The 27,246-nt window shown below is 39.4% G+C and overlaps 1 protein-coding gene across 1 annotated transcript; it reads right to left on the bottom strand.

Annotated features, from left to right (window-relative positions):
* Positions 1 to 3,528: 3,528 nt before the first annotated feature.
* LOC124045958 (spermatogenesis-associated serine-rich protein 2-like) lies at positions 3,529 to 25,655 on the bottom strand. Its single transcript, XM_046365806.1, has 13 exons — positions 25,497 to 25,655; positions 13,759 to 14,114; positions 12,618 to 12,697; positions 12,330 to 12,438; positions 12,122 to 12,171; positions 11,497 to 11,728; positions 11,175 to 11,354; positions 10,943 to 11,078; positions 10,257 to 10,315; positions 7,341 to 7,450; positions 7,084 to 7,186; positions 6,448 to 6,581; positions 3,529 to 6,344 (listed from the first exon to the last, which is right to left on the bottom strand). Exons 2-13 carry the CDS (start codon positions 13,781 to 13,783, stop codon positions 6,108 to 6,110), a joined length of 1,455 nt encoding a protein of 484 aa, XP_046221762.1. The 5' UTR covers positions 13,784 to 14,114; positions 25,497 to 25,655; the 3' UTR covers positions 3,529 to 6,107.
* Positions 25,656 to 27,246: the final 1,591 nt, after the last annotated feature.

The raw sequence follows: 27,246 nt of genomic DNA, 5'->3' as shown, positions 1-27,246 counted from the left end.
TAATAACTTCACTGTGTTCAAAGGGATATTTGTCCCTATCTTCCAATAGGTGCCCTTTCTTTGAGTGGCATTTGAAAACCTCTCTGGTCTTTGTGGTTGAATCTGTTTGAAATTCACTGCTCAACTTAGGGACCTTACAGATAATTGTATGTGTGGGGTACAATCATAAAAAAAGAATGTTAAACACTATTATTGCACTATTAGTCCATGCAACTTATTATGTGACTTGTTAAGCACATTTTTACTCCTTTACTTATTCAGCCTTGCCATAACAAAGGGGTTGAATATTTCAGCTTTTCATTTTTTACTAATTTGTAAAACTTTGTTTTTGAAAAAAACATAATTCCACTTTGAAATGATGAGTTATTGTGTGTAGTAGGCCAGTGACAATAAAAATCTCAATTTAGTACATTTTATATTCAGGCTGTAACACAAGGGGTGTGAATACTTTCTGAAGGCACTGTAACTACAATCCAACATCCATAATACAGCAATATAACACTACTACAATGTATGTGTGTACAGTGCATGTGTTAGTATGGGTGTGCGTATGCGTGTTTTTTCAAATGTGATTTTACTGCTTCCATGAGTTACTTGATGTGGAATAGAGTTCCATGTAGTCATGGCTCTATGTAGTACTGTGCGTTTCCCATAGTCTGTTCTGGATTTGGGAACTGTGAACAGACCTCTGGTGGTATGTCTTGTGGGGTATGCATGGGTGTCTAAGCTGTGTGCTTGTCTTAGACACCTTGGTGCTTTATAGATGTCAATACCTCTCACAAAAACAAGCAGTGATGCTCCTCTACTTTGAGCCAGGAGAGATATACATGTTATTGATGTTAGCTCTCCATGTACATTTAATGGAAAGCTGTGCTGCTCTGTTCTGGGCCACCTGTAATTTGCCTATGTCCCTCTTTGTGGCACTTGACCATTTGACTGGTCAGTAATCCAAGGAGGCAGTTGTGACAAAACTAGGGGCTGTAGGACTTATTTTAATTGATAATGATGACAAGAAAGCAGAGCAGTGCTTTATTATGGACAGACCTCTCCCCATCTTAGCTACTGTTGCATCAATATGTTTTGACCATGGCAGTTTAGTCTCCTCAACTTGCTTAATATCCACATTATTCATTACAATATTTTGCTGAGGTTTAGGGTTTAGTGAATGATTTGTCCCACATACAATGCTTTTATAGTTTTTAAATATTTAAGACTAGCTTATTTCTTGCCACCCATTCCTAAACTGACTGCAGCTCTTTGGGTAGTATTGCAGTGATTTCACTTGCTGTGGGTAGCTGACGTGTATAGTGTTGAGTCATTAGCATACATAGACTGTAGACACACAGGCTTTATTCAGTGCTAGTGGCAGGTCATTAGTAAAGATTGAAAAAAGTAAGGGGCCTAGACAGCTACCCGGGGGAATGCCTGACTCTTCCTGGATAATGTTAGAGGCATCCATTAAAGAACACTCTCTGTGTTCTTTTAGACAGTTAACTCTCAATCCACAATATAGCAGGGGATGTAAAGCACATGTTTTTCCAGCAGCAAATTATGAGCAGTAGTGTCAAACTCTGCACTGAAGTCTAACAAAACAGCTCCCACAATCTTATCAATTTCTTTCAGCCAATCATAAGTCTGTGTCATAAATGTTGAGTTCCCTTCCTTATAAGCGTGCTAAAAGTCTATTGTTAATTTGTTAACTGTGAAATAGCATTATATCTGGTCAAATACCATTTTTCCAAAAGTTTATTAAGGATGGGTAACAGGCTGATTGGTCAGCTGTTTGAGCCAGTAAAGGGTGCTTTGCTACTCTTGAGTAGCGGAATGACTTTTGCTTCCCTCCAGGCCTGAGAGTGCACACTTTCTTGTAAACTTAGATTGAAGAGATGACAAATAGGAGTGGCAATATAATCCGCTATCCTTCTCAGTCATTTTCAATCCAAGTTCAGACCCAGGTGGCTTGCCATTGTTGCCCAACAACAATTTGTTCACCTCTTCCACACTCACTTCACAGATTTCAAAATTACAATCCTTGTCTTTCATAATTTGGTCAGTTATGCATGGATGTGTAGGTTCAGAATTTGTTGTTGGCATGTCATGCCTAAATGATCTAATCTTGCCAATCAAAAAATCTTGAAAGTAATTGGCAATATAAGTGGGTTCTGTGATGAATGAGCCTTCTGATTCAAGTGAAGGATTTTCCCCAAATTTAAGCTGCTCCAAAGCTTTTTACTATTATATCCCTTTGTTTCATAGCAGCTTATAAGTTTAGTTATATGGTGTTAATTTACAATATAATATCTCTGCCAATCAGCTGTGACTCAGAGTTATTTGCAATTTCTTTTGATTCATCCCAACCATAACATTTTTCAATTCCTCATCAATCCACAGGGATATTTTTAGTTTTTAGTAATTTTCTTAATGGGTGCATGTTTATTACATTTATACACTACAGTATATTAGCCCCAGCCTTAGTAACCATATCTAGGAAAACCAAAGTTCCAATATTATGATCACTACAGCCGATGGTTGTGGATACTGCTTTAGAGCAGATTTCTGCAACATTAATAAAAATGTAAATAACACATGTGGATGATTTCCTTCCTGAGATGTTCCTAAATACCCTGCTAGGTTGACTGAACCTGAACCAGGTTGCAGGCACTGGTTTGTTTAAGCTTTTTCTCGAGTAGACAGCTTGATGACATGACGTCACAATACGAAGACAAATTACATTGAAACAACGTTGATTCAACACATGTGCCCAGTGGGAATAGCAGAGCCATCTCGTAACACTAACACTCAGGGAAAGCAAACCAATGACCGGTGAGAGAAATCCTTCAATTTCCCAAACTTTTGTCTCCAGAAGAAAAAGCCAGAGTTACACTTCTACTTTGTCTGACAAATTATTTCCTTTGTCTATGCAATACAGCAGAAATCAAATCAACAGCTAAAGGAACCCCATCTACATGCGTTTTTCCACAGTTCATGCATATATGACGAAATGGTGACTTGTTTTGCATCGTCTGACTAGTCAACAAAAGGGGCGGGAACAATAGACGGGATTCTTCAATTAAGTGTTTGCTGTCATTCAACGAGAGCACAGCAGCTGCTAGGCCCTACTGTCTGTAGTGCACTATTAGTTTTCATGCAAATGTTTTCACTTGAGAAGTACTGCACCAAACAGCCTAGCTAGATGTACAATTGCACGGCTAAGGCCAACAAGAACGTCAAATTAGATTAATTCGGACAATTGTGAGGAAGCGTTATGACTATGTTGCTACGGTGGTTCAAGAGGGACAAACGGCAATACTGCCGCTTTTCTCTAATTTTTGAAGCGATGTTCTTTAAGAAGGATGTGAGCACAGACGTTCACTTCACCTAGCAGAGTTCTGCTAGGAGCAAACCGAGAGGTGAGAGGTGATAGGCGAGCTTAACACAATTTTTTTGCTTACAGTTAACTTGACCTACGGATCTGTAAAATAGTCACATTGAAATGGACTGTGCAGATTAAGACAAAGGACACTAATGTATTGCAAACAATCGTTTAATAGTAAAGGAAAAGTGTGCCTTTCTGTGTATGGGGGGGGGTGCTTCTATTGGAATGGATGGGGAGGGCCGTGTATACAAGAGGCGCTTGTATTGGAATGGATGTGGAGGGCAGATGTCTTTGGTCCATACTGGGTGGTAGTGGTAGGGAAGGGGTGGGTAGTGAATGAATTTGAGGGAAACAAGAGAAGGCACTTAAGTTTACAGTTGTCATAGGTAAACCATATGCTCAATATGTATATAACATACAAAATGCACCATGTGAGCACAACTAAATTATAGCTACATATATACAGTAAAGAAAAAATGTAAAAGAAACTATGTTACTCAACCTAGAATAGATTATCCCATTGTAAAACAATCATATTTTTTTATAAGCAGAGTAAGAAAAAAAGGCAGCAACTCGAACAAGACAACATGATCTCTTTGGCGATAACCTATCCAGATAGTTTGGAATGCTGTGAATGTGACTTTACATACATTTGGTAAAAGAGCGATTGAGACCGGCATCATTCATTCCCTATGCAGAATCAGTTCAGCTATTAAAATCAAACCTCAACATGCACAGCACCAAAAGGTAACAACTAGCAGTGTTGTGGAGATAGAATGCTTTGTACTGTAATGCATGCATCTCCACTACTGTGCATTATGATTACTGAGACTATATTTACAGTGCAGATCTGAGATGAGGAAAGATTTGCTGAAGGCTGGAAGATCTTGGTGTTGGCTACCAAGCCTTACCTGCTCAAGCACAGTTGCTGATACATGCCAAGTGATCTGCCCTACTGTATACTCTACACTTCCACAGAATACTTTGTAAACCACTGAACAAACCAGAACCACAATCTTTACATTGATGTGCAATATAACAAAACCCAAAATTAAGTTATTTTTCTCATGACCAAACTACACTCCTATAAGAAGACCTAAGTACCTGGGGGAAGGGGGGGTAGTTAGTCTAAGTTTCTCTCAATTATTCTACTCATCAGTATGACCCTTTGGTACACAGAGGAAACAGCTAGTTTGTATGCTCTTATACACATGCCTTGCAGCTTGACATGAGACGACTCTGCTTTCGCCAAATGGTAAGCCATACCAAGCCCCATTTAAAAAGAGCATTCAGACCTCTGTAAAGCATAGTCCCAAAAGCAACATTATGCTACCAAGCAGTGTACAAGGGGCAACAATGAGGTATTTCTCCAAATTTCTGTTCAGTTATTGTAGACATTAAAACAAATATTAAATCCTGGCATTACCATTTCAATTTGTCCCAACTCAGCAGCCATAAAACATGTTCAAAATAAGACCGAAACAGCATAGACAAATTTCATCCAATTGTTTTCTCTTCTCTAGGATATAATTAAGAGGAAAGTGAACGTATCAAAAAAGGACAACGTTCCTACAGCTCACTTTTCAGTAATGTAAAAGATCAGAAGAGTGTGCGCTTAACAGTGTTCGTGATGCGAGCATCTTTGCATTTCTAGAAAGGCAAAGGAAGTTGCAATGTGATACGAGCATGTCAAGTGTATGTGGTTTATTGTCCTGTCTGACACACACTAAACATAAGGAAAGAATGAGAAGACCAAATAACAGCAGAATAGATGTGCTAACAAAAGGAAGTCCTAATTCAGACCATATGTGAAGGGGAGTGTAGGTTCCTTTCTCATACCTGAGATTTGAGAAGTGGAGTCCCACATAATAAAGGATGTATGTATAAAATAAAAAATAAAAAAAGGAGCCCTCTCCTTGGATTATACAATAACAATAGTGAGAACAGAAAAACTATCCACTAAAAAGATTCTGAATTTACATGTGAGGGAGGGAATAAACTGCTATCAGGCAACAACCGACGTGATTACCGCTCTGGTTCACCTGCTAGTTCTGATTAACAACATATTCATCATACATTTCAATGAGTACATATTATTTACAGGAGCAACCAGCATATATGGGAAGCTCTAAAATAATAAGATACAATTATGTAGTGTTGATTCTATGCCATTGATGACAATCTCCCATACATGCTTGTGAAACCATTTAAAGGGTGTCATGTATCATCTAAAATAAAGAACTGAAATGGTTTGATAGACTGCAAAAAACTTGCAACCTAAAGCAAAATAAAATTCATTTGATGCTCGAGAACAAAAACAGATCAAATAAAAATGCTACAAAATGCATATAAACGCATCACCAGATAACACTGGCCACAAATAGCAAATATTAAATCACAGACTCACAAAAGGGGACCTGGGTAGCTGCTATATCAACAGGCATGAGAAAATAGGTCTTAATAGCTAATTCTAAAGTATGGAGAAAGTGGCAGAACATGGGTAGCTAATTTTCAAGTTAGGAGGATGAATGGTTGCCTATGGGTGGCACTACAGCTCAATTGACAAAAATATGTAAACTTGTATTCTATTCTTCATTGAGAGGAGTTAGTGGGGTGGAAGGGGCAGGGTATTGAGGGTGGAATGCCAGGGTTAGTAGGGGGGTATGACAAATGGGCCAGGTAATTCCGGTGTCAGGGGCAGTGTGTCCGCGGAGGCCTTTGGGGCAGACCGTTATGAGAAGGGTGGTCTTGACGGTAAGAGGATGGAGCGGAGTTGGAGGGGGGCTCTTGTGGAGTTGGAGGATTGTGTGGCAGTAGGATGGCTGGGGCCATCGCCTTGGCCCTGGTAGCCCTGGGAACGGTAGCCTCCACGATTGGGGTTCCTGTCACGATAGGAGCCGCCATTATACCGCTGCCCACCGGCGTGGTACCCTGGACCCGCCGTGTAACGCCTGTTGCCTAGGAAAGTCTGAAAGTTTAAGTTTAAAATCAAAGTTAAATCAAATAAAAATCATATGAGACAACATTAATGAGAACTTAGTTGCATGTTTATGGTTGCTTTGTGAGCTAACCGTTTTGTTTGGCTGGGTAGGGCGTCCTTCGTAGCTGGAGGGAGGTGGGGTTTCTACGGACCCTGGGCCTGTGATGGAGGAGGTGGTGGAGCTACAGCGGGAGCGGCTGGAGTAACCCGTCTGAGGGTGGTACACTGAAAGGAGAGGGTGACACAAGGGCAGGCGTTACCATAGAGATACAAACTCAGAAAAAGAAACATCCCTTTTTTCAGGACCGTATCTTTCAAAGATGAGGCGGCAGGGTAGCCTAGTGGTTAGAGCGTTGGACTAGTAACAGGAAGAAACTGTTACTTTTGATTTTGACCCCCCCTTTGTTCAGGGACACATTATTCCATTTCTGTTAGTCACATGTCTGTGGAACTTGTTCGGTTTAGGTCTGTTGTTGAATCTTGTTTTGTTCATACAAATTTTTACACATGTTAAGTTTGCAGAAAATAAATGCAGTGGCCAAGTGAGGAAGTTTCTTTTTTTGCTGAGTTTATTATACAAATACTGTACGTGTTCTATTTAATTCTGTGGGTGTTACTATCAAGGATATGGATATACTGCCCTCCAAATAGCAATGCAATACTGTACTACCACAATGAGTTTCTGTGAGAGAAAATACATCAACTAGAGAAGAACAAAGGACTGTACCTGATCCAAATCCTGTGATGCTTGTCTTCAGTGGTTCTAGCTCGAAAGTGAACTTCACAGCTTTTCCCAGGTCTTCATCAAATTTACGCTCACTCACAAAGTGCTGCAAAAAAATTAGAAAACATATCAATGCTGACCAGGGGTTACGGACTTGTCTTAGGTCAGATCATGGCTCAATTCCCATACAACACCGTTCCTGAGCCGGTTGCACAATTGTCTTGACTATATAGTGTGTGTTATTATGGTAGTCAACTTACCTTTATGTCAGCACGCAGCTCACTCAGCTGGTCCTCAGACATGGATGCCGATTGGTCAGTCAGCCTGCGGAGCTCCTCTGCTCTCTTTTGACGGCCATCCAAAATGGCCACTGAAACAGATACATTATTAGTTGACCACGTCACCCCATATTCAGAGGCCTTCAGTTGTACAGAGAGAAATCCACACACAGGCAATACCATACTGAAACTTGGGACTAGGCATGTCCTCAATATTATAAGGTAAAGGGTAGGCCTATTAGTCGACTAGTTTCTACAAAATAGATCAGATACAACCATGCATCCATAAATAACTCCACAGGCTTTTCCTGGTGTTGACCATTATCAGGACAGAGGGGGGGGGGGAAATAAACACATGCAAAACATGAGAGGAAGAGCACTTTGTCATTTGAATCTCCTTGGCAACTGATACACAGAAAATACTTTTTTCATGAGAGGGGAGGGAAGAAAGCAAGTCTCATCCATTAACAGTAACACATCTAAACGGGCGGAGATTAGGGCTGAAACTGGTACATTTCAAGGAATGTTGGGTTTTTGTAATGTCAAAGAACTGCTCTAGTGTTCCCTCTTCCTTCAATTCCCCACACACCTCGACACAAAGACAGCATTTAGTCTGCCATGACACCTGACACTATTCACTTTTTCCAGGCTCAGAACACACAACACTGTGCATTGGGAAGAAGGAAAGAATGAGGGCAGAATGGCCCACTTGAGGAAATATGCAGTCTTGCTCTGTCATGTTTCACTACCTAGAAGATTCTGGTATGTCTAACGTCTAAAATAATCCTGAGGAAATGCATTTAAGACAGTGTATTTGGAATACCTTAACTGTAGAGCTGATCCCATTTAGTATTTTGTTTGGTCAATAGGTTGCTGATGGACAGATTTCTTTAGTCAAGCAGTCACAACTTAGTTTATGGTTCACAAGACACCTGTCTGATTAGAGCATATTTCAGTGGAGTAATCCATTGCGGAGGCCACAGGGATGGCACAGTCCATCACCAAGACGTGTTAATGAAATTGTATATGTTTAAAGTACATTTGAAAAAAAGTGCAACATTAACAAATCAAATTTTAGAACAAACGTGCTTTCTCCCGCTTTGGATACAGTCGCTGACCGCGGTTCTGAAACAATCCTCAGTGCGCTGTAGAATTGGTGCATTTCCCTATGTTGATATGTGCATAATAGCAAAGTTAACCAACATATTGGGATTGAGAACAATGTGCAAAGGCAGCAGCAGAGATGAGTAAACAGCCAATGCTTTAGCCTCATTGTCTAAGAAAATTGAGAGAAGAAACCAATTTAATTAGGTCTATAATCAATAGTCTGTTAAAATGTACCTGGCTTTATAAATGATCCATATACATCTACAGAAATAAGACAGATCCTGCTTCTGTTGCCTGTTTTGAGTGTTTAATAGCCTACTGATTCCGTGAGCGCCATGCCTCCTGTCACAGCTAAACGTCAGATAAAGCAATTTCACAGATTTGACTGTAAATAAAGGTTTTACACAAATGTTTGTTGTAAGTAATACCAGTCTTTTCACATTTAATTTGTGTCGTTTACACCTTTCCAAACAGGCAGAAAAATTATATTGTAATCTAACAGCATCGGTTTGTCAGATATGCACGCTCCTAAATCCTCTTAATCTCTTTGTTATTACAATTATGATCATCATAATAAGTAATGTCGTTATCATTAGTAAGCTTAGTATAGTATCCTTGTATAACTACCATCGAGTTGTAGGCCCAAGAGCGCATCCTGTTATGTCTTAATACTGTTATGTCTTAACTTACTTAGGCCTACATTTCAATTTATAGGCTACTGTTTCAATCCTTCATTCGTTCATGCCATGAAAAAGCATGAGACATTTATGCTTTGAAATGCAATCAAGCATTTTAGTTTTAAAATTAAATAACACAAGGGAGCTTTTAATAATTAGCCTAAACCGCAATTCAAGGCATGCAACCGTTTAGTCTACTGTAATAAAGGCTTTACATACATCTTATGTTGTTTGTTAGAACACACTGTTACACTTATTTAGTGTTGTTTACACTGTTCCAAAGGGTCAGGAAAAATGTTTAATATTGTAATTTAAAAGCAACTGTTTGGCACACAATGCTCACCAACGCTTGGTCTTACACCCCCCTTTTTCTTTATCTCCCTCTTGATCCTCAGAAGTTTCCACAACTAAGTCAAATGTCTTCCATAGATCTGACTTCCCCTTTCCCTCCTGAGCAACCAGTAAACATTCTCACTTTTCGAGTTTCAATTTCACTTTCTCCGCTTTGATTTTGCTGTCGACATTGTCGAAGTTTGTTATAACCAATTTAGTGATGTGATTATGATAGGCTATAGGTCAGGCCCCATTGGTCATACGCATGCGATGCTTACATGATGCACATAAAGAGAGCTATGGGAGAATAGGGAATGTTTTTCATAAACAACTTATGAATTTCGGTAACAGAACTTTCCAGTCAGAAAAAAATTAACTAAATGGCTGTAATGATGTGGCAGCTTCAGCGCGAACAGCACAATAAACACTTGCTGTGGTGCCTTTTCGCTGCAGTAGGGAGGAGAGCGAGACAATGCCCACCACTCACACAGGCACTCGCTGTCATTACATTTTTAACAGTGACAGTCATTTGTGGGTCTTAATTATTTAATCAAACAGTGTGCTTAAAGAATCAGACAAGCTCAGTGCATATGTATTCAAACACATAGGGTTGTGTGTGTGTCTATATATGGAAAAATAAGTTTAAACATTTTGACCAATTGAGAGCAGGACGACTCTGGGACAAAGGCTTTCAGAGAAAAAATGTAAACATAGTAAGAATAGAAGTAAAATATAATATACATTGAAGTCCAAATGCTAATTAAAAAGGTGTTGTACTCACTGGCTTCTGCTTTGACTTTGTCCATCTCTGTCAACAGAGTAACCTCTCTGTCCATCAGGCTGAGAGAGCAGGGGACGGGAAAAGATATGAAATGACATTCTTTACTAAGATAAAGGGATCGTGATTTCTTAGATTTCTAAGATAATCTCTGTACTTTGATTTTGGCTACACTCACCATTTCTATACTACAATAACACTGGTTAGACTACAGCAATAAACTACATGCGACACTGAAATAGATATTGGTGGTGGTTGTTGTAGAGCAGAGTTGAGATCAATGCACTTGGAGCTTCAGCGTGTCTGGTGACATCAGGTGATAAATGAGTAGATAGGCCAATAAAAAGAATTTCAAACATCTCTTCCATTAACAGCTAGTTTAAAGTACTCCCCTCCCTCCCAGACAGTCCTAGCAAAATTATTGCTTATGAAATTGCTCTTGGCTAAGAAGCTATTTGTTTCTCTTTTACCATTTTAATTGAAAACAAATCACAGTAAAGTACTTAGTTGTCACCCAAAAATGATTTGCTATTAGGTTAAGGCTGCATTGGACCTTAGAATCAAGGCTCCTAAATTGCTTAACATAAGGGAATTTGTGCTGTTATATCCCACCATAAGTTCATATTCCAAATATAAACTACAACTTTACAAACTAATGTAGTGGAGGTAATGATGGTAGATGTACCTACCAGCTCTGGAGCTCAGCAAATGTTTGCTTCATGGTCTTGATAGAGGAGTCCATCTCATCCTTGACCACCACTCTGTAGCGAGTGAGCGACACTGTGCATCTCTGCAGGTCCTTCACAGAGCGGTCAATGTTGGGCGCTGAGAGTCAAAGAACAGGGTTAGGCTAGACATCACCTATTGTCTTAGAAAAACAAAATCATTACCATTTTTGTTTTAAAGAAATTCGTCACTTACCAATCTTCTTGGCTCCAGAGGATCCCTGTTGGTTCTCGTCAGTGGTGAGCACAGAGGAAGTGGATGGCTGGGAGTTAGTTCTGGAACGGAACTTGTTGCCACGGGGAGGCTGGTGATTCCTTCCTCCTTGAGCATGAGGGGTGGGGCTTGGGCCACTACAAAGAGAGTCTGCTTCCGCACCTGTTAAGAGAAAGATGTTTTCTGATCTGTAGGGGTTGGTTTCAACTACATGGAGGATTATCAAAAGTCTTATATTGTCGCAACAATTCAAAGGCCGTCTGATGGATAAAATAAAGCGACTGAAAATACTCCATTACAATACCTGTAATGTCCGACGTGGCAGGTTCAGAATCCAACTCGGCTGCGTCCAAGGAAGCAGAATCCAACTGCTCACTCAGAGAGTCTAGTGAGTCTCCGTCCAACACGGAGCCATTGGCATGGAACCCATTCACAGCTTCCTTACTCTCAGTCTCAGAGGGCTGCATGGTCTCGGCTAGAGCAGGCTCCTCTGCCAGAGGCTCTGGCTGGGGCTTGGGCTTCTTTTTCTTCTTGGGCTGGATGTTGAATAATCAAAGATGGATTTTAACCACTAGAATATAAACTTAAACAGCTTTTGAAGTTCATCCATAATTCATATATAGCAATGGTTGAGCAGGTTGTAGGTCCTCATGACAGATGCCATATTTTCAGCTAGAGCTTCTGACATCAAATAAAAATAGGTGAAAAATAATAAAACAAACATTTAGAGTTTAAAGTTAATTGATTTTAAAGTTAGCATTTTTCCATCAAAATCTGGATGAGCTGTCACTGGAAGAATAGTGCCGTCTCAATCACGTGAGGGATAGGCCGTACTTAAAAACGTCATGACACTAAATTTCATTCATACTCATGTTGCCCTTGCATATAGAATGCAATACCCTGCAGTATAGTAAAACAAACAAGTTCACCTTCTTTTTACCAGTTACATTCCACTCCTTCAAGATTTCCACAGCACTACCTGAGAGGAAAACATCAGGTAATGAGAGGGTGACAAAGTTGTACTTAATGTACGCAGTTTGAACCAGTGTATTCTTAAATTAGAAATCAAAGGCATTTTACATTCATTAGTGTGTGTTCTATATCACAACAAGAATTATCACTATGGCATTTCCATACCTTCTAGGAAAGCCTGGACGGCCTTATCGACGCAGTTCTCAAAGTGCTGCAAGACGAGAACTATCTCATTGTTGCTTTTGTTGGGAACAACGGCCCTGACAGCACTGATCTGTGAAGAGAACAAATAAGAGAACGATCTGACAAATTATGGTTTAGCATAGTGATACATATCCTAAGGCCATGGGCATTCTCACCCAATAAAACCTACTAGCTAAAGAGGAATAGCACTTAATGTATTCAAATCAATTGGAATGTTATGCCTAGAGAGACATAATTAGCAGTTTTTACCTTCTCCTTCATTCTCTCAAAAGTCCCTCCCTGGGACATAACCATTTTCAAGTTTGTGTCAAACACCATACCAGAGGTATCTATGCAAAAAAGGGAGGAAGGGTTGATTTGTAATTTCTCATTGTTTTCTGCTGGACCCAGGTCTATTTGCAAAACAATTGTAAGTACATAGGCACATCATTTGCTAAACAAAACTCTCCCCATACCTAGTCATTCCTGGACATTCAAAGTTAGGCCTATTTGTGTTGAAAGTAAACCATGGCAGAGAACACGGGGATTATCATAAATCATGTGGAACAGACAGAAGAGGTGATTTACATGAAAAACCTATTAGGACCCAGATATTTCCTTTATGGGCAAATGTGACAAGATGCTTGATGACCTCTCAAGTAAAATATGTACACATTTAACAACTGTTTCAAGTTGCTTGAGGCCTAAAGATTTTACAACACTTAATGGATTTATATATGCTAGGACCAAAAAGAACTGGCCCTGGAGCCATGAGATTATACTCAAGAAATATTGGCATCTGAACTGGCCGTAAAGGACCCGAGATCTGCATTGAATTTGAACCGGTTATAACTGATGTAGAGTTGTAGAAACAGAATGAGTCAGCAAAGCAGGGGGTTTATGCATCAGATGGATAAGAATTACAGTCCCAAACAAAGTAAGCTCAATGAGATGAGAAACAGCTGGGTTTGCTGTGACCCAAATACATGTGGCATGACCAAAGAATGCCAGAGGACAGTTTAACAATGGCAAACTCAACAGAAAATGTTGTGCTCTGCAAGTCAAAGACAGTCCTAATGGAGAGCTTCATTTCAGAAATAGCTTAATTTTATTCCGGAGAAAAGCTGGGACCCTTCTAAAAGGTATCCCATCCAAAGTGGACTGCACGGACATGAGTTCATATTGCTGTCAATCTCTCTCAGCTATCCCCAGCTATTGTGTTTGAAAGGATCCATTCTAACTCAATAAGAGGTCTGGTAGACACTTGATGAAGTTGCATGTCAAGTGCTGCTCATTCCACCAGCTATGTTTTGAGAATCAACTCTACACATTTGAAAGCATTCACACACTAGTTTTTGCATTATCAATACTAGTTCATCTGCTTTTAAAAGACGAATGGTAGCACACATACCCTTCTGGCTGTTTTTCTTCGCCATGTTGAAACACCACGAGTCTAAAAGGTACAGTAAGTAAGTCCCAACTGATCCCAGTGTATAGCGTCCAAGTATTTAGCTAAAGTCAAAAACAAATCAATAAAATAATGCACTTTTCCAGATATTCAGTTTGAACTTGTTTCCTATGTGAAGACTTCAGCTCTTCATTTGTAGAAATGTTCCTCCTTGATTTTTCCCTCTCAGACAGGAAGCCAACAAAGGCTCACAAATCTGGCAGTAGGAGGGGTTGGAGTAGGCAGGGTCAGATCAGGCCTCCACCACTTAGGCTTGGATTCAACTTCTCTTCTCCGTTCTCCACAAAGTTGATCCAACTCTGAAAAAAGGAGACAGGGAAATAAGGTTACTGTCTAGGGTGGATGTAATAAGCACACAGGATTAAAAAAACAGAGTTTCATGAGACGATCCAATGGAACAAACTAGTAGTTCGTAATGAATGTTGACCCATCAAATGCACAAAAAGGAAAATCATAACATTTAGCATATTCAGGCAGAAGAACTATAACATTGGTGCGGGAATTACACTTTGAGTCAGATTTTATACTTAAAAATGACAGAAAAGTAATGACAACTCTATGCACAAGGACTACTATGTTTAATGGAAGAAGTGTGCAGATGCTAAATTTGGTTACAGAATTATGGCCAAATCTCCCTCATTTATGCAACAAAAACATACATATGACAGGACCCCTTGAGTTTAAAAACATATATTTTACTTGTTGAACTACAGTAGGTGAAGTGAATTTACATCATGGGTTCCTGATCTGCACTATACAGAAATGTATAGGCTTATTATGGAACTGAATGTCACACTCTTCAAGGTGAAGTATCCTGAACAGGTACAAAGGCAGAAATATGCAGTAGCTCTCTTTAGTATATTTGGGTATTCTACACACTGGCTATTATTGTAATGAGCTCCGCCCCCAAACAAGACCAAGAACAGAACAAATATGTACCAATCATAGATGTCTATGTTTCACAAGTTTGGACATTCCAGAGTACTGTACAGTAGAGTTCAGTAGATATGTTCAGTATAGCATTGCCATTGACTTCACAATACTTTGGTGCCGATACAATATGTATTGAGATTCGAGATTTAATTTGTTTTTTTAAACCTTTATTTAACCAGGCAAGTCAGTTAAGAACATATTCTTATTTTCAATGACGGCCTGGGAACAGTGGGTTAACTGCCTGTTCAGGGGCAGAACGACAGATTTGTACCTTGTCAGCTCAGGGGTTTGAACTCGCAACCTTCCGGTTACTAGTCCAACGCTCTAACCACTAGGCTACGCTGTATTGAGAGGGACAACAGAAGCCATGAGAAAAGTTTTGATCAGTCATGGAAATAAGTGATAAAAAAAATATTGGGCTCCAACTCAAATAAGGAAAAATACTGGAGTTTTTGTGGAGCACCTGCAGGTATTGAAAATTAGTGCAAAAATAAAAGCCATATTGTCAAAATTATATATCAAAAATAATATCCCGATATGTAACTGTATTGACCACCCCCAATCACTACATTATGCTGTACTATAGTGTGCCCTACTGTACAGGATTTTCCAAAGTTGTGAAATGTCTGATTGGTTTAGATTTGGACTGACCAAATTTAAACTACTTTTCAACGTTCATGGACATCTGGTGTTGGTCGGTGCTCAGTGGATGAGGATGCTCGTTTCAGTAAATAGGGTATGCGGTATGTGACAGTATGTGTAAATAAGAGCCGGCAGAGGTGGCATTAACTGGAGCCCGAGCGGCGAGAGGTTCTCCAAACTGTTTACAGTATTACTTTGACCAAAAATACATACATGAACAGTATACCAGTGGAAAGGAGGGCAGAAGCAGGTGACCCAACTGTTGTTTGTGACTACTATAATTTCCCATTGAGTTTTAATTGCTTAATAATTCATAAACAAAATTTATCAGTAAAAACACTAACTAATTGGTAGGTCTAACTCCCTCGCGAGGGAAATTTAAAAATATTTTAAAGATGTGGGTTTTTGGTATCATAATTACAGACCAGGCAATCTTTGCACACTCTTGGCATTCTCTCAACCAGCTTCACCTGGAATGCTTTTCCAGCAGTCTTGAATGAGTTCCCACATATGTTCAGCACATTTTGTCTGCTTTTTCTTCACTCCGCAGTCTGACTCATCCCAAACCATCTCAATTTGGTTGAGATAGGGGATTGTGGAGGCCAGATCATCTGATGCAGCACTCCACTTTCTTTCTTGGTCAAATAGCCTTTACACAGCCTGGAGGTGTGTTGGGTAATGGTCCTGTTGAAAAACAAATTATATTCCCACTAAGCCCAAACAATATGGGATGGTGTATCGCTGCAGAATGCTGTGGTAGCCATGCTGGTTAAGTGGGCCTTGAAATCTAAATAAATCACTGACAGTGTCACCAGCGAAGCACCCCCACACCATAACACCTCCATGCTTTACGGTGGGAAATACACATGCGGAGGGTCTTCCGTTCACCCACACGGCAGTTGGAACCAAAAATCTCACATTTGGACTTCAGACAAAAAGGACACATTTTCACTGGTCTAATGTCCATTGCTTGTGTTTCTTGGCTCAAACAAGTCTCTTCTTATTGGTGTCCTTTAGTACTGGTTTCTTTGCAGCAATTTGACCATGAAGGCCTGATTCACGCAGTCTCCTCTGAACAATTGATGTTGAGCTGTATCTGTTACTTGAACTCTAAAGCATTTATTTGGGCTGCAATTTCTGAGGCTGGTAACTAATGAACTCATCTTCTGCAGCAGAGGTAACTCTGGGTCTTCAGCCCTGTGGTTGTCCTCGTGAGAGCCAGTTTCATCATATCGCTTGATGGTTTGAGACTTTTTTTGGTTACTACATGATTCCATGTGTTATTTCATAGTTTTGATGTCATCACTATTATTCTACAATGTAGAAAATAGTACAAATAAAGAAAAACCGTGGAATGAGTAGATGTTCTAAAACTCTTGACTGGTAGGGTATATGCCTTAATTTCTCAAATAGACTCCTGGCTTTCATCTGATATGCTCCTATAAATGTCACGTTAGTGCTCATGGATCTGTATAGATGGAAATGCTCTGACGTCAAGCCTATAAATAGGCGATTCTAGGGAAAACTTATGGAAATGAATACTACTATGAATGTACAATGTCCGGATTTTTAAAAAAATAGTAAAGTACACATATATATATCCTTTGTGCATAAGTCATTAAACATTATAAAAAAGAAATCAATCAATTACTGTCTGGCACAACATCCTATACAATCTGCATTCAATATTGTAATTGGCAGCAGAATATTTTCGGTTTGGTTCAAATGCATGGGGAAGAAACCATTGAATCATGATTTAGTTGAGACCTAATTATTTGGGTGAATTAAACCTGACCTAGACAGCCATGACAAACCAGGAGTGGCTTCGGGACAAGCCTCTGAATGTCCTTGAGCAGCCCTGCCAGAGCCCGGACTTGAACCCGATCTAACATCTCTGAAGAAACCTGAAAATAGCTGTGCAGCAACACTCCCCATCCAACCTGACAGAGCTTGAGAGGATCTGCAGAGAGGAATGGCAGAAACTCCCCAAATACAGGTGTGCCAAGCTTGTAGCGTCATATCCAAGAAGGCTCGAGGCTGTAATCACTGCCAAGGGTGCTTCAAAGTACTGAGTAAAGATCTGAATACTTATGTAAATGTGATAGCCAATTTTTTTCTAAAAACCTGTTTTTGCTTTGTCATTATGGGGTAGTGTGTAGATGAAATTTTAAAAACAATTGAATCATTTTAGAATACGGCTGTAACGTAACAAAATGTGGAGAAAGTGAAGGGGTTTGAATACTGACACCAGCGTGTGCACAACAATGTTTCAAGTCAGTCAAGACATTGATGCATTGTGTTTATCAAGAGGAATGGTGCTTGAATACGTTCTGCCCCTGAACAAGGCAGTGTTCCTTTAATCTACACACAGGGAGAGTGTTGGACTAGCAACCGGAAGGTTGCAAGTAGAGGTCGACTGATTATGATTTTTCAACGCCGATGGCGATTATTGGAGGACCAAAAAAGCAGATACCGATTAATTTGGATGATTTTTAAAAATTGATTTGTAATAATGCCAATTACAACAATACCGAATGAACACTTATTTTAACTTAATATAATACATCAATAATCAATTTAGTCTCAAATAAATAATGAAACATGTTCAATTTGGTTTAAATAATGCAAAAACAAAGTGTTGGAGAAGAAAGTAAAAGTGCAATATGTGCCATGTAAAAAAAGCTAACGTTTGTTTTCCTTGCTCAGAACATATGAAAGCTGGTGGTTCCTTTTAACATGAGTCGTCAATATTCCCAGGTAAGAAGTTTTAGGTTGTAGTCATTACCATTTGTATTTCATTAACCTTTGACTATTGGATGTTCTTATAGGCACTTTAGTGTTGCCAGTGTAACAGTATAGCTTCCGTCCCTCTCCTCGCTCCTCCCTGGGCTCGAACCAGGAACACAACAGCCACCCTCGAAGCAGCGTTACCCATGCAGAGAAAGGGAAACAACCACTCCAAGGCTCACAGCAAGTGAAGTTTGAAACGCTATTAGCGCACACTAACTAGCTAGCCATTACACTTCGGTTACACCAGCCTCATCTCGGGAGTTGATAAGCTTGAATTCATAAACAGTGCAATGCTTGATGCACAATGAAGCGCTGCTGGCAAAACACACTAAAGTGCTGTTTGAATGAATGTTTACGCTCCTGCTTCTGCCTACCACCGCTCAGTCAGATACTTAAATACTTTTATGCTCAGTCAGATATGACACGCAGGACACGCTAGATAATATCATCAACCATGTGTAGTTAACTAGTGATTATGATTAATTTATTGTTTTTTATAAGATAAGTTTAATGCAAGCTAGCAACTTACCTTGGCTTACTGCATTCGTGTAACAGGCAGTCTCGTTGTGGAGTGCACAAGGACTAGTAAACTGTAAGGTTGCAAGATTGGGTACCCCGAGCTGACAAGGTGAAAATCTGTCATTCTGCCTCTGAACAAGGCAGTTAACCCACCATTCCTAGGGCACCATTGAAAATAAGAATGTGTTCTTAACTGACTAGCCTAGTTAAATAAAGAGCGCACTGCTGTTACACCTTTAAATAAAGGTGAAAAAATAAATACAAATAAATTGGCACAATCGGTGTCCAAATATACAGATTTCCAATTGTTATTAAAACTTGAAACCGGCCCTAATTAAATCGGCCATTCTGATTAATCGGTCGACCTTTAGTTGCAAGATCGAATCCCCGAGCTGACATGGCAAAAATCTGTTGTTCTGCCCCTGAACAAGGCAGTGTTCCTAGGCCATCATTGAAAATAAGAATTTGTTCTTAACTGACTTGCCTAGTTAAATAAAAGGTTAAAAAAATATATATAAAAACATTTGAACTGTTTTACTGTTTCTCTTTTCTTCTTTTGCATTGTTGAAGGGCCTGTAAGTAAGTATTTCACTGTTAGTCTATACCTGTATACGAAGCATGAGACATAAAATTGTATTTGATCCTTGAGAACCTTGAACACCACCCTCAGTAAACTGTAGTCATTTATAGGCCAGCTGTTTCCCACTTAGGTTTCTCTTTCTGACCCAGCAATCATGGAAAGGGAAACTTACTGTGCAAACCCACACCCTTTTCATTATCCCTTTACGTCACACTTACTGCATGGCATGCCACCACACCTTTGAACACATCAAACATATGCACTGTCAACAAGTGACGTCAGCATGTGCACAACAATGTTTCAAGTCAGTAAAGACATTGATTCATTGTGTTTATCAAGAGGGATGGTGCTTGATTCCCCAAGTAGGTTACACATAATGTGTTGACTTAGGCAAAACACTGAAGAGGATCATGCAATATAAAATATATAAATTGACCTACATTCTAAAAACTGAATTTGAGATTAGCAAATTTGAGGAACCTGAAATAAGAGGTCCGTTTGAAGCGTGAAGCGAATTGACACGGGTCATCATAACTCAAGATGTTGGTAACCCACTGTCTTGTGAGGTGAACAGCACTGATAGTTCAATCAGTCATTATCTTACAGACAATGCATCCTGCAGGGCCTAGATTCAGAAAACTCACGGATAACCTCAGATAAAAAGTGTAGCTGTGTTGATCAAAGTTGTTAGGACTTCAGAGACCGATTATATCACCTGAAAGACTCACCAGGCTTTAATCCATAATGGATAAATACATTGGAAAATTATTTTGCTTAGAATCTGGACCACTTTGAAGTTTGTGTAATCAAAGGACATGACACACTGATCCAACCAACCAAACTACTTTGCAGTGCTGCCAACTCACGCATTAGGCATGAGACACATGCATTTAACCCTCTTCACACAAGCCACACCTTTCATTTGTCATGCATTGAAAAAATTACAGCTTTTATTTTCTAATTAATCCTGTGTGTGTGTGTGTGTGTGTGTGTGTGTGTGTGTGTGTGTGTGTGTGTGTGTGTGTGTGTGTGTGTGTGTGTGTGTGTGTGTGTGTGTGTGTGTGTGTGTGTGTGTGTGTGTGTGTGTGTGTGTGTGTGTGTGTGTGTGTGTGTGTGTGTATATATATTCAGTGTTATTTAACTTCTTTTCAAATATGCCTTCAAATAGTCTTGAAATTGGAGCATAATCGCCTGCAATTCTACATCACGAGCATTGCAACTGCAACATTATCAGTTTCCCACTTGTAATTCCAATATGGAGGCTCGTATGTGGAGAAACTTTCGATAACTCTTATCGCATGTGAACGCGGCATATTGACCCGTAGCACTCAAGTCTGCAGCCATGAAATACAACAATTGAATTTGCCCAGATCCATAGGCTACATTAAAATGACTCGTTTGGACATTGGCAATGTAGTTCTAGGTTCATTAGGCTTTAACAACAAAAAGGCAGCATCCAGAGTAAATTTAGGTAGAGGGACCTGATTTGTCCATTTGGCATTTCCCTGTACCTCTAAGCTGGCTTTTCTACAGTCCTATTTTAAAAAGTGATAGTTCACCTAAATGAATTACATATTAGTTTCTTATGGACAAGGAGAGACTGCAATGCATCCTATGGTTAGCCACCAACCATTAATATTATATGTTAAGACACCTATATGGGGGGACTTTGAGCGGTTCTGGACAGGTTTCGACTGACATCTGTCTGCTCTCCCCTTTCACTTTCTTATCGGAGCTGACTTTAAATGACTGGTTTCACACCCCACAATTCATGAAAAAATGTCAAAATGAAACAATACCTCCTTTTTCTTGGTCACAGAAGGAAAAAAATCCCTGTGCTTAAAGCTGAAGTTCTAACAAGTCTGCATATATTTGAATGGCATGGGTGCTCCGCTCAGTGGACATTGAGGAGAAAATTCTCTGTTGGCAATTATATGAAATGGTGACAATACAATATTGGCACTAGTATGATCATTTTATTTCACAGTTAGAAGAAATGTTAAATTCTATACTAAGTAGTTTATCATTTGACTGACGATCTTGGAATTTCAGGTGTTGGTGATTGGCATGCCATATGTACGAGTCATCGGGTGGGGCCGACGGGGGTGCATTCCATGCGTCATCACATTTGCAGAGTTATGTATGATATCTGACTATTCCTAATGTGATTGGTACATTGGATAGTCATAATTTAAGCTAATAATATAACTCAATCACTGTTTGCAAAAAAAAATTAAATGCAGCATGTGGTGTGGTAGGCCTAGGCTAGAGCAGATATTCCTTTTTCTTTCCTTGCACAAGAAAAATTAGGCCTTTTTTTATCATGCAATTCTTTTACACTTGACTGGAGAGATGAACAGAATCTTATATATTTTTTCAAGGTGGCACTGACCCAATGCTTAAAAACGGAATACGCATGCTCACCGGGGATATGGCCAATACTCCACTAGTGCTAACAATAATGTAAGCACAATTAAGTTGAGAAATATGATGTCTTTTAGGTTAGTCTTTTCGTTGTCTTCTTTGAAGCAATAGCAATTCCCACGATTGTATTTTGAAATATTGCTATATACCTGGCTGGGCCTCTCTTTCACTGATATTCGCAACTTAATCATCTATTTGGTAGCCTATTTGCTGCACCCGTTGCCTTCCAACAGGCTATGCGATTGGCATGGCCGATTAATTCGGACCGATTTCAAGTTTTCATAACAATCGGTAATCTGCATTTTTGGATGCCGATTACATTGCACTCCACGAGGAGACTGCATGGCATGCTGACCCACCTGTTACGCAAGTGCAGCAAGGAGCCAACTTAAGTTGCTAGCTAGCATTAAACTTATCTTATTAAAAAAAACAATCAATCGTGACATAATCACTAGTTAACTACACATGGATGATATTACTAGTGTAATTAGCTTGTCCTGCGTTGCAAATAATCAATGTGGTGCCTGTTAATTTATCATCGAATGACAGCCTACTTCGCCAAACGGGTGCAGATTTAACAAGCGCATTCGTGAAAAAAAGTTGCACCAATGCACCTAACCATAAACATCAATGCCTTTGTTAAAATCAATACACCGGTATATTTTTTAAACCTGCATATTTAGTTAAAAGAAATGCATGTTAGCAGGAAATATTAACTAGGGAAATTGTGTAACTTCTCTTGCGTTCTGTGCAAGCAGAGACAGGGTATATGCAGCAGTTCGGGCCACCTGGCTCGTTGCGAACTGTGTGAAGAACATTTCTTCCTAACGAAGACAGTAATTAATTTGCCAGAATTTTACATAATTATGACACAACATGGAAGGTTGTGCAATGTAACAGCAATATTTAGACATATGGATGCCTCCCATTCGATAAAATTCGGAACGGTTCCGTATTTCACTGAACGAGTAACCTTTTTGATTTCGAAATTATAGTTTCCATATTAATGACCCAAAGCTCGTATTTCTGTGTTTATTATATTATAATTAAGTATATCATTTGATAGAGCAGTCAGAGGTGGTAGGCAGCAGCAGGCTCGTAAGCATTCATTCAAACTGCACTTTACTGCGTTTGCGAGCAGCTCTTACCAATGCTTGAAGCACAGCGCTGTTTATGACTTCAAGCCTATCAACTCCCGAGATTAGGCTGGCAATACTTTAGTGCCTATAAGAACATCCAATAGTCAAAGGGTAATGAAATACAAATGGTATAGAGAGAAATAGTCCTATAATAACTACAACCTAAAACTTAACTGGGAATACTGAAGACTCATGTTACAAGGAACCACCAGCTTTCACATGTTCTCATGTTCTGAGGAAGGAACTTAAACGTTAACTTTTTTTACATGGCACATATTTCACTTTTACTTTCTTCTCCACCGTGTTGTTGCATTATTTAAACCAAATTGAACATGTTTCATTATTTATTTGAGACTAAATTGATTTATTTATGTATTATATTAAGTTAAAATAAGTGTTCATTCAGTATTGTTGTAATTGTCATTACAAATAAATAAATAAATATATATAAATAAACGGCTGATTCATTGGTATCGGCTTTTTTGGCCCTCCAATAGTCAGTATCAGTGTTGAAAAATCATAATCAGTCGACCTCTAGTTGAGACTGGTGTTTTGCAGGTACTATTTAATGAAGCTGCCAGTTGGGGATTAGTGAGGCCTCTGTTTCTCAAACTAGACACTAATGTACTTGTCCTCTTGCTCTGTTGTGCACCGGGGCCTCCCACTTCCCTTTCTATTCTGGTTAGAGAAAGTTTGCGCTGTTCGACACAGCGTTGTACGAGATCTTCAGTTTCTTGGCACTTTCTCACATGGAATAGCCTTCATTTGTCAGAAAAAGAATAGACTGGCAAGTTTCAGAAGAAATGCATTTGTTTCTGGCCATTTTGAACCTGTAATCAAACCCACAAATGCTGATGCTCCAGATACTCAACTAGTCTAAAGGCCAGTTTTATTGCTTCTTTAATCAGAACAGTTTTCAGCTGTGCTAACATAATGGCAAAATGTTTTTCTAATGATCAATTAGCATTTTAAAATGATAAACTTGGATTAGGCAACACAACATGACATTGGAACACAGGCGTAATGGTTTCTGATAATGGGCCTCTAAATCTATGTAGATATTCCATAAACAAATCTGCAGTTTCCAGCTACAATAGTCATTTACAACATTAACAATGTCTAGACTGTATTTCTGATCAATTATATGTTATTTTAGACAGAAAATTGGCTTTTATTTAAAAAACAAGGAAACGTCTAAGTGACCCCAAACTTTTGAACGTCGTGCACACACACACGTTCGCTGTTGATTTGAATTTAACCTTTGAGATTATGTGTGTATTGTTTTGTATTGCTAGGTATTTTGTATAACTGCATTGTTGGAGCTAAAAACAATAATTTCGCTGTACCTGCGATAACAATTGCACATTTGTGTACGAGACCAATTAATTTAGGGTGTGTTCATAAACTTAATCTGGAGTGCCGAGTGTGCTCATAGTGCGCTCTGGGCGTTCGTAAATTCAGAGCAGTGCCATGTCAGATTGTCTGTTAAATCCAAGCGTTTTCAGCCGTTGGAGCGTTCAGAGCGCACACTGCTAGCTACGTCCAGACACAAATGAAAGAACACCTCACTCAGACCATTTTACTCATCCCAGAACAGGCAGTTTTCATGTTATCCATATAGTTGGTGACTAATTGTGCTGCTGGCAACAATTTAACTACACTTTTTTTGCCGAGGTTTACTGACATATAGCCAGAGCGATTTTGTGTGTAATGACAAACCATTGGATTTTCTTTTTAATCCCTTCTCAAACAATTGCTACATTCACCTGTGTGCTTCCACAACATGGCAACTAACTTCGCTAGTGAACAAATCTGATATATTAGTAGTCTGTCTCTTGTGGGCAATATAACGTTACCACTCAATAAAGATAAGGCAACATTATTTGGGTAAACTAGCCCTTTAAAATACTTCGCAACCTAATACGTTAGTCTGTGCGAGCTTCTGAAAAATACCACCAGTAGCTAACGTTAGCTCGCTACCTGCTTCTAGTTAGTTATTAATTAAAAAACACATTTCTGGCCAATTAGCTAGGTAGCGAAGTTCCAAACTAGAAATTGTGTGCAATGTGTTGGTGACTGTATCTTAGCAACGCCAGTCCTGGCTAGCCAAACTTGCCCCATTTTATACTTAGCTTGTTGCTAGCTATATACATTGGCCTAAGTGTATTTATTTATTTAACTAACTAACGTTAACTGGCCGCGTACCATCATAATAATCTATGGAGTGTAGAAAACTAGTGCTAGAGACCACCCAACGCGTTAGCAAGCTAACCTAGCTAGTTAACGTTAACTCTTCTCGCTTTGTTAAAATAACGTGCCAAATCCACAATGAACTGTTCGCAAGGAAGGTAACTAGCAAGCTATTGGTGTTATTAACGTTACTTAACTAACGTTAATATTTTCACAGCCCCCTGAGACTGCAGTGTAGTTTATCACTGTATTAATCGTCAACTACGCTAGTTAAATTAATAACCTTAGGTAATTAGCCGCTAGTTCAATTGACAATGCTAGCTAACGTTAGCTAGCTAACGCTCTTGTCTCTCCAGATTGTGGAAAACTAGCTAACTGGGTCTGTTTACTAACTTACTACGATTGCTAGCCATGTAGTTAGCTAGCTATATAAAACTTGTATTTTTGAGTGATTCAGCGCTTACCTGGGTGTCTTTCTCCGCAACGTTACCAGTCGTCTATGGTCTCCAATATTTTTGCCCTCAGGCTTAGTCACAAATCTATCCACGTCGTCACTTCCGAACAGACTGAAATCGGTCATGCACGCCACGCATGCCAAAATAACCTTTGGACAACGCGAATGAGTTCATAGAGGCGTGAATTTATGTAAATTGGAATTATTAACACATACTCTTGATCATTTCAGTCTTGACTGTATTATAACTTTTATGAGCCATTGATATTCTGAACAGGGATCATGGAGCGCTGTGCAAATTATAGGATTGTAAAAAAAGATGACGGCAGAGGGAGAGCTAGTTATGTGGGCTCAATCCTGGCTGCAGTGGCATGTCATGTCTATTTGCACGGTGGGTTCCTAATTACCTTTGACCTGGACCACAAAACTATAACACTAAAATACATACACAGTGTTACAGGATCTTGACATTGATGTGGTGCATGATATTCTCCAGACATTGTAAAGATCTGATAATCTGCACAGAGTCTATCTGGAACATACCCAAATACTGGGCACAGTACCATTCAAAAGTTTGGACACACCTACTCTTTAAAGGGTTCTTATTTATTTGTACTATTTTCTACATTGTAGAATAATAGTGAGGACATCAAAAATATGAAATAACATATGGAATCATGTAGTAACCAAAAAAAGTGTTAAACAAATCTAAATATATTTTCTATTGTAGATTCTTCAAAGAAGCGACCCTTTGCCTTGACAGCTTTGCACAATCTTGGCATTCTCTCAACCAGCTTCATGAGGTAGTCACCTGGAATGCATTTCAATTCAAATGTGTGCCTTGTTAAAAGTTAATTTGTGGAATTTCTTTCCTTCTTAATGTATTTTTTAATTTGATTTAAATTTAACTAGGCAAGTCAGTTAAGAACAAATTCTTATTTATAATGACGGCCTACACCGACAAACCAGGACAATGCTGGGCCAATTATGTGCCACCCTATAGGACTCCCAATCACGTCCGGTTGTGATACAGCCTGGATTCAAACCAGGGTGTCTGTAGTGACACCTCAGACACTGAGATGCGGTGCCTTAGACCACTGCGCCACTAAGGACCCCTTAGGTAGGGGTGGTATACAGAAGATTGCCCTATTTGGTTAAAAGAAATCCATATTATGGCAAGAATAGCTTAAATAAGCAAAGAGAAACAACAGTCCATCATTGCTTTAGGACATGAAGGTCAGTCAATCCACAAAATTTAAATCACAAAAACCATCAAGCGCTATGATGAAACTGGCTCTCATGAGGACCACCACAGGAAAGGAAGACTCAGAGTTACCTCTGCTGCAGAGGATAAGTTCATTAGAGATACCAGCCTCAGAAATTGCAGCCCAAATAAATGCTTCACAGAGTTCATGTTACAGACACATCTCAACATCAACTGTTCAGAGGAGACTGCTTCAATCAGGCCTTCATGATCGAAATGCTGCAAAGAAACCACTACTAAAGGATACCAACAAGAAGAAGAGACTTGCTTGGGCCAAGAAACACAAGCAATGGACATTAGACCGGTGGAAATCTGTCCTTTGGTTTGATGAGTCCAAATTTGAGATTTTTGGTTCCAACCGCTGTCTTTATGAGAGTAGGTGAACGGATGATCCCTGCATGTGTAGTTCCCACTGTGAAGCATGGAGGAGGAGGTGTGATGGTGCTTTGCTGGTGACACTGTCAGTGATTTTTTTAGAATTCAAGGCACACTTAAC

This window comes from Oncorhynchus gorbuscha, linkage group LG10, assembly GCF_021184085.1.
Source record: "Oncorhynchus gorbuscha isolate QuinsamMale2020 ecotype Even-year linkage group LG10, OgorEven_v1.0, whole genome shotgun sequence".
NCBI classification, from domain to species: domain Eukaryota; kingdom Metazoa; phylum Chordata; class Actinopteri; order Salmoniformes; family Salmonidae; genus Oncorhynchus; species Oncorhynchus gorbuscha.
Note: the sequence above shows the minus strand (reverse complement) of the source record. Positions and strands in the feature narration are given on the sequence as shown.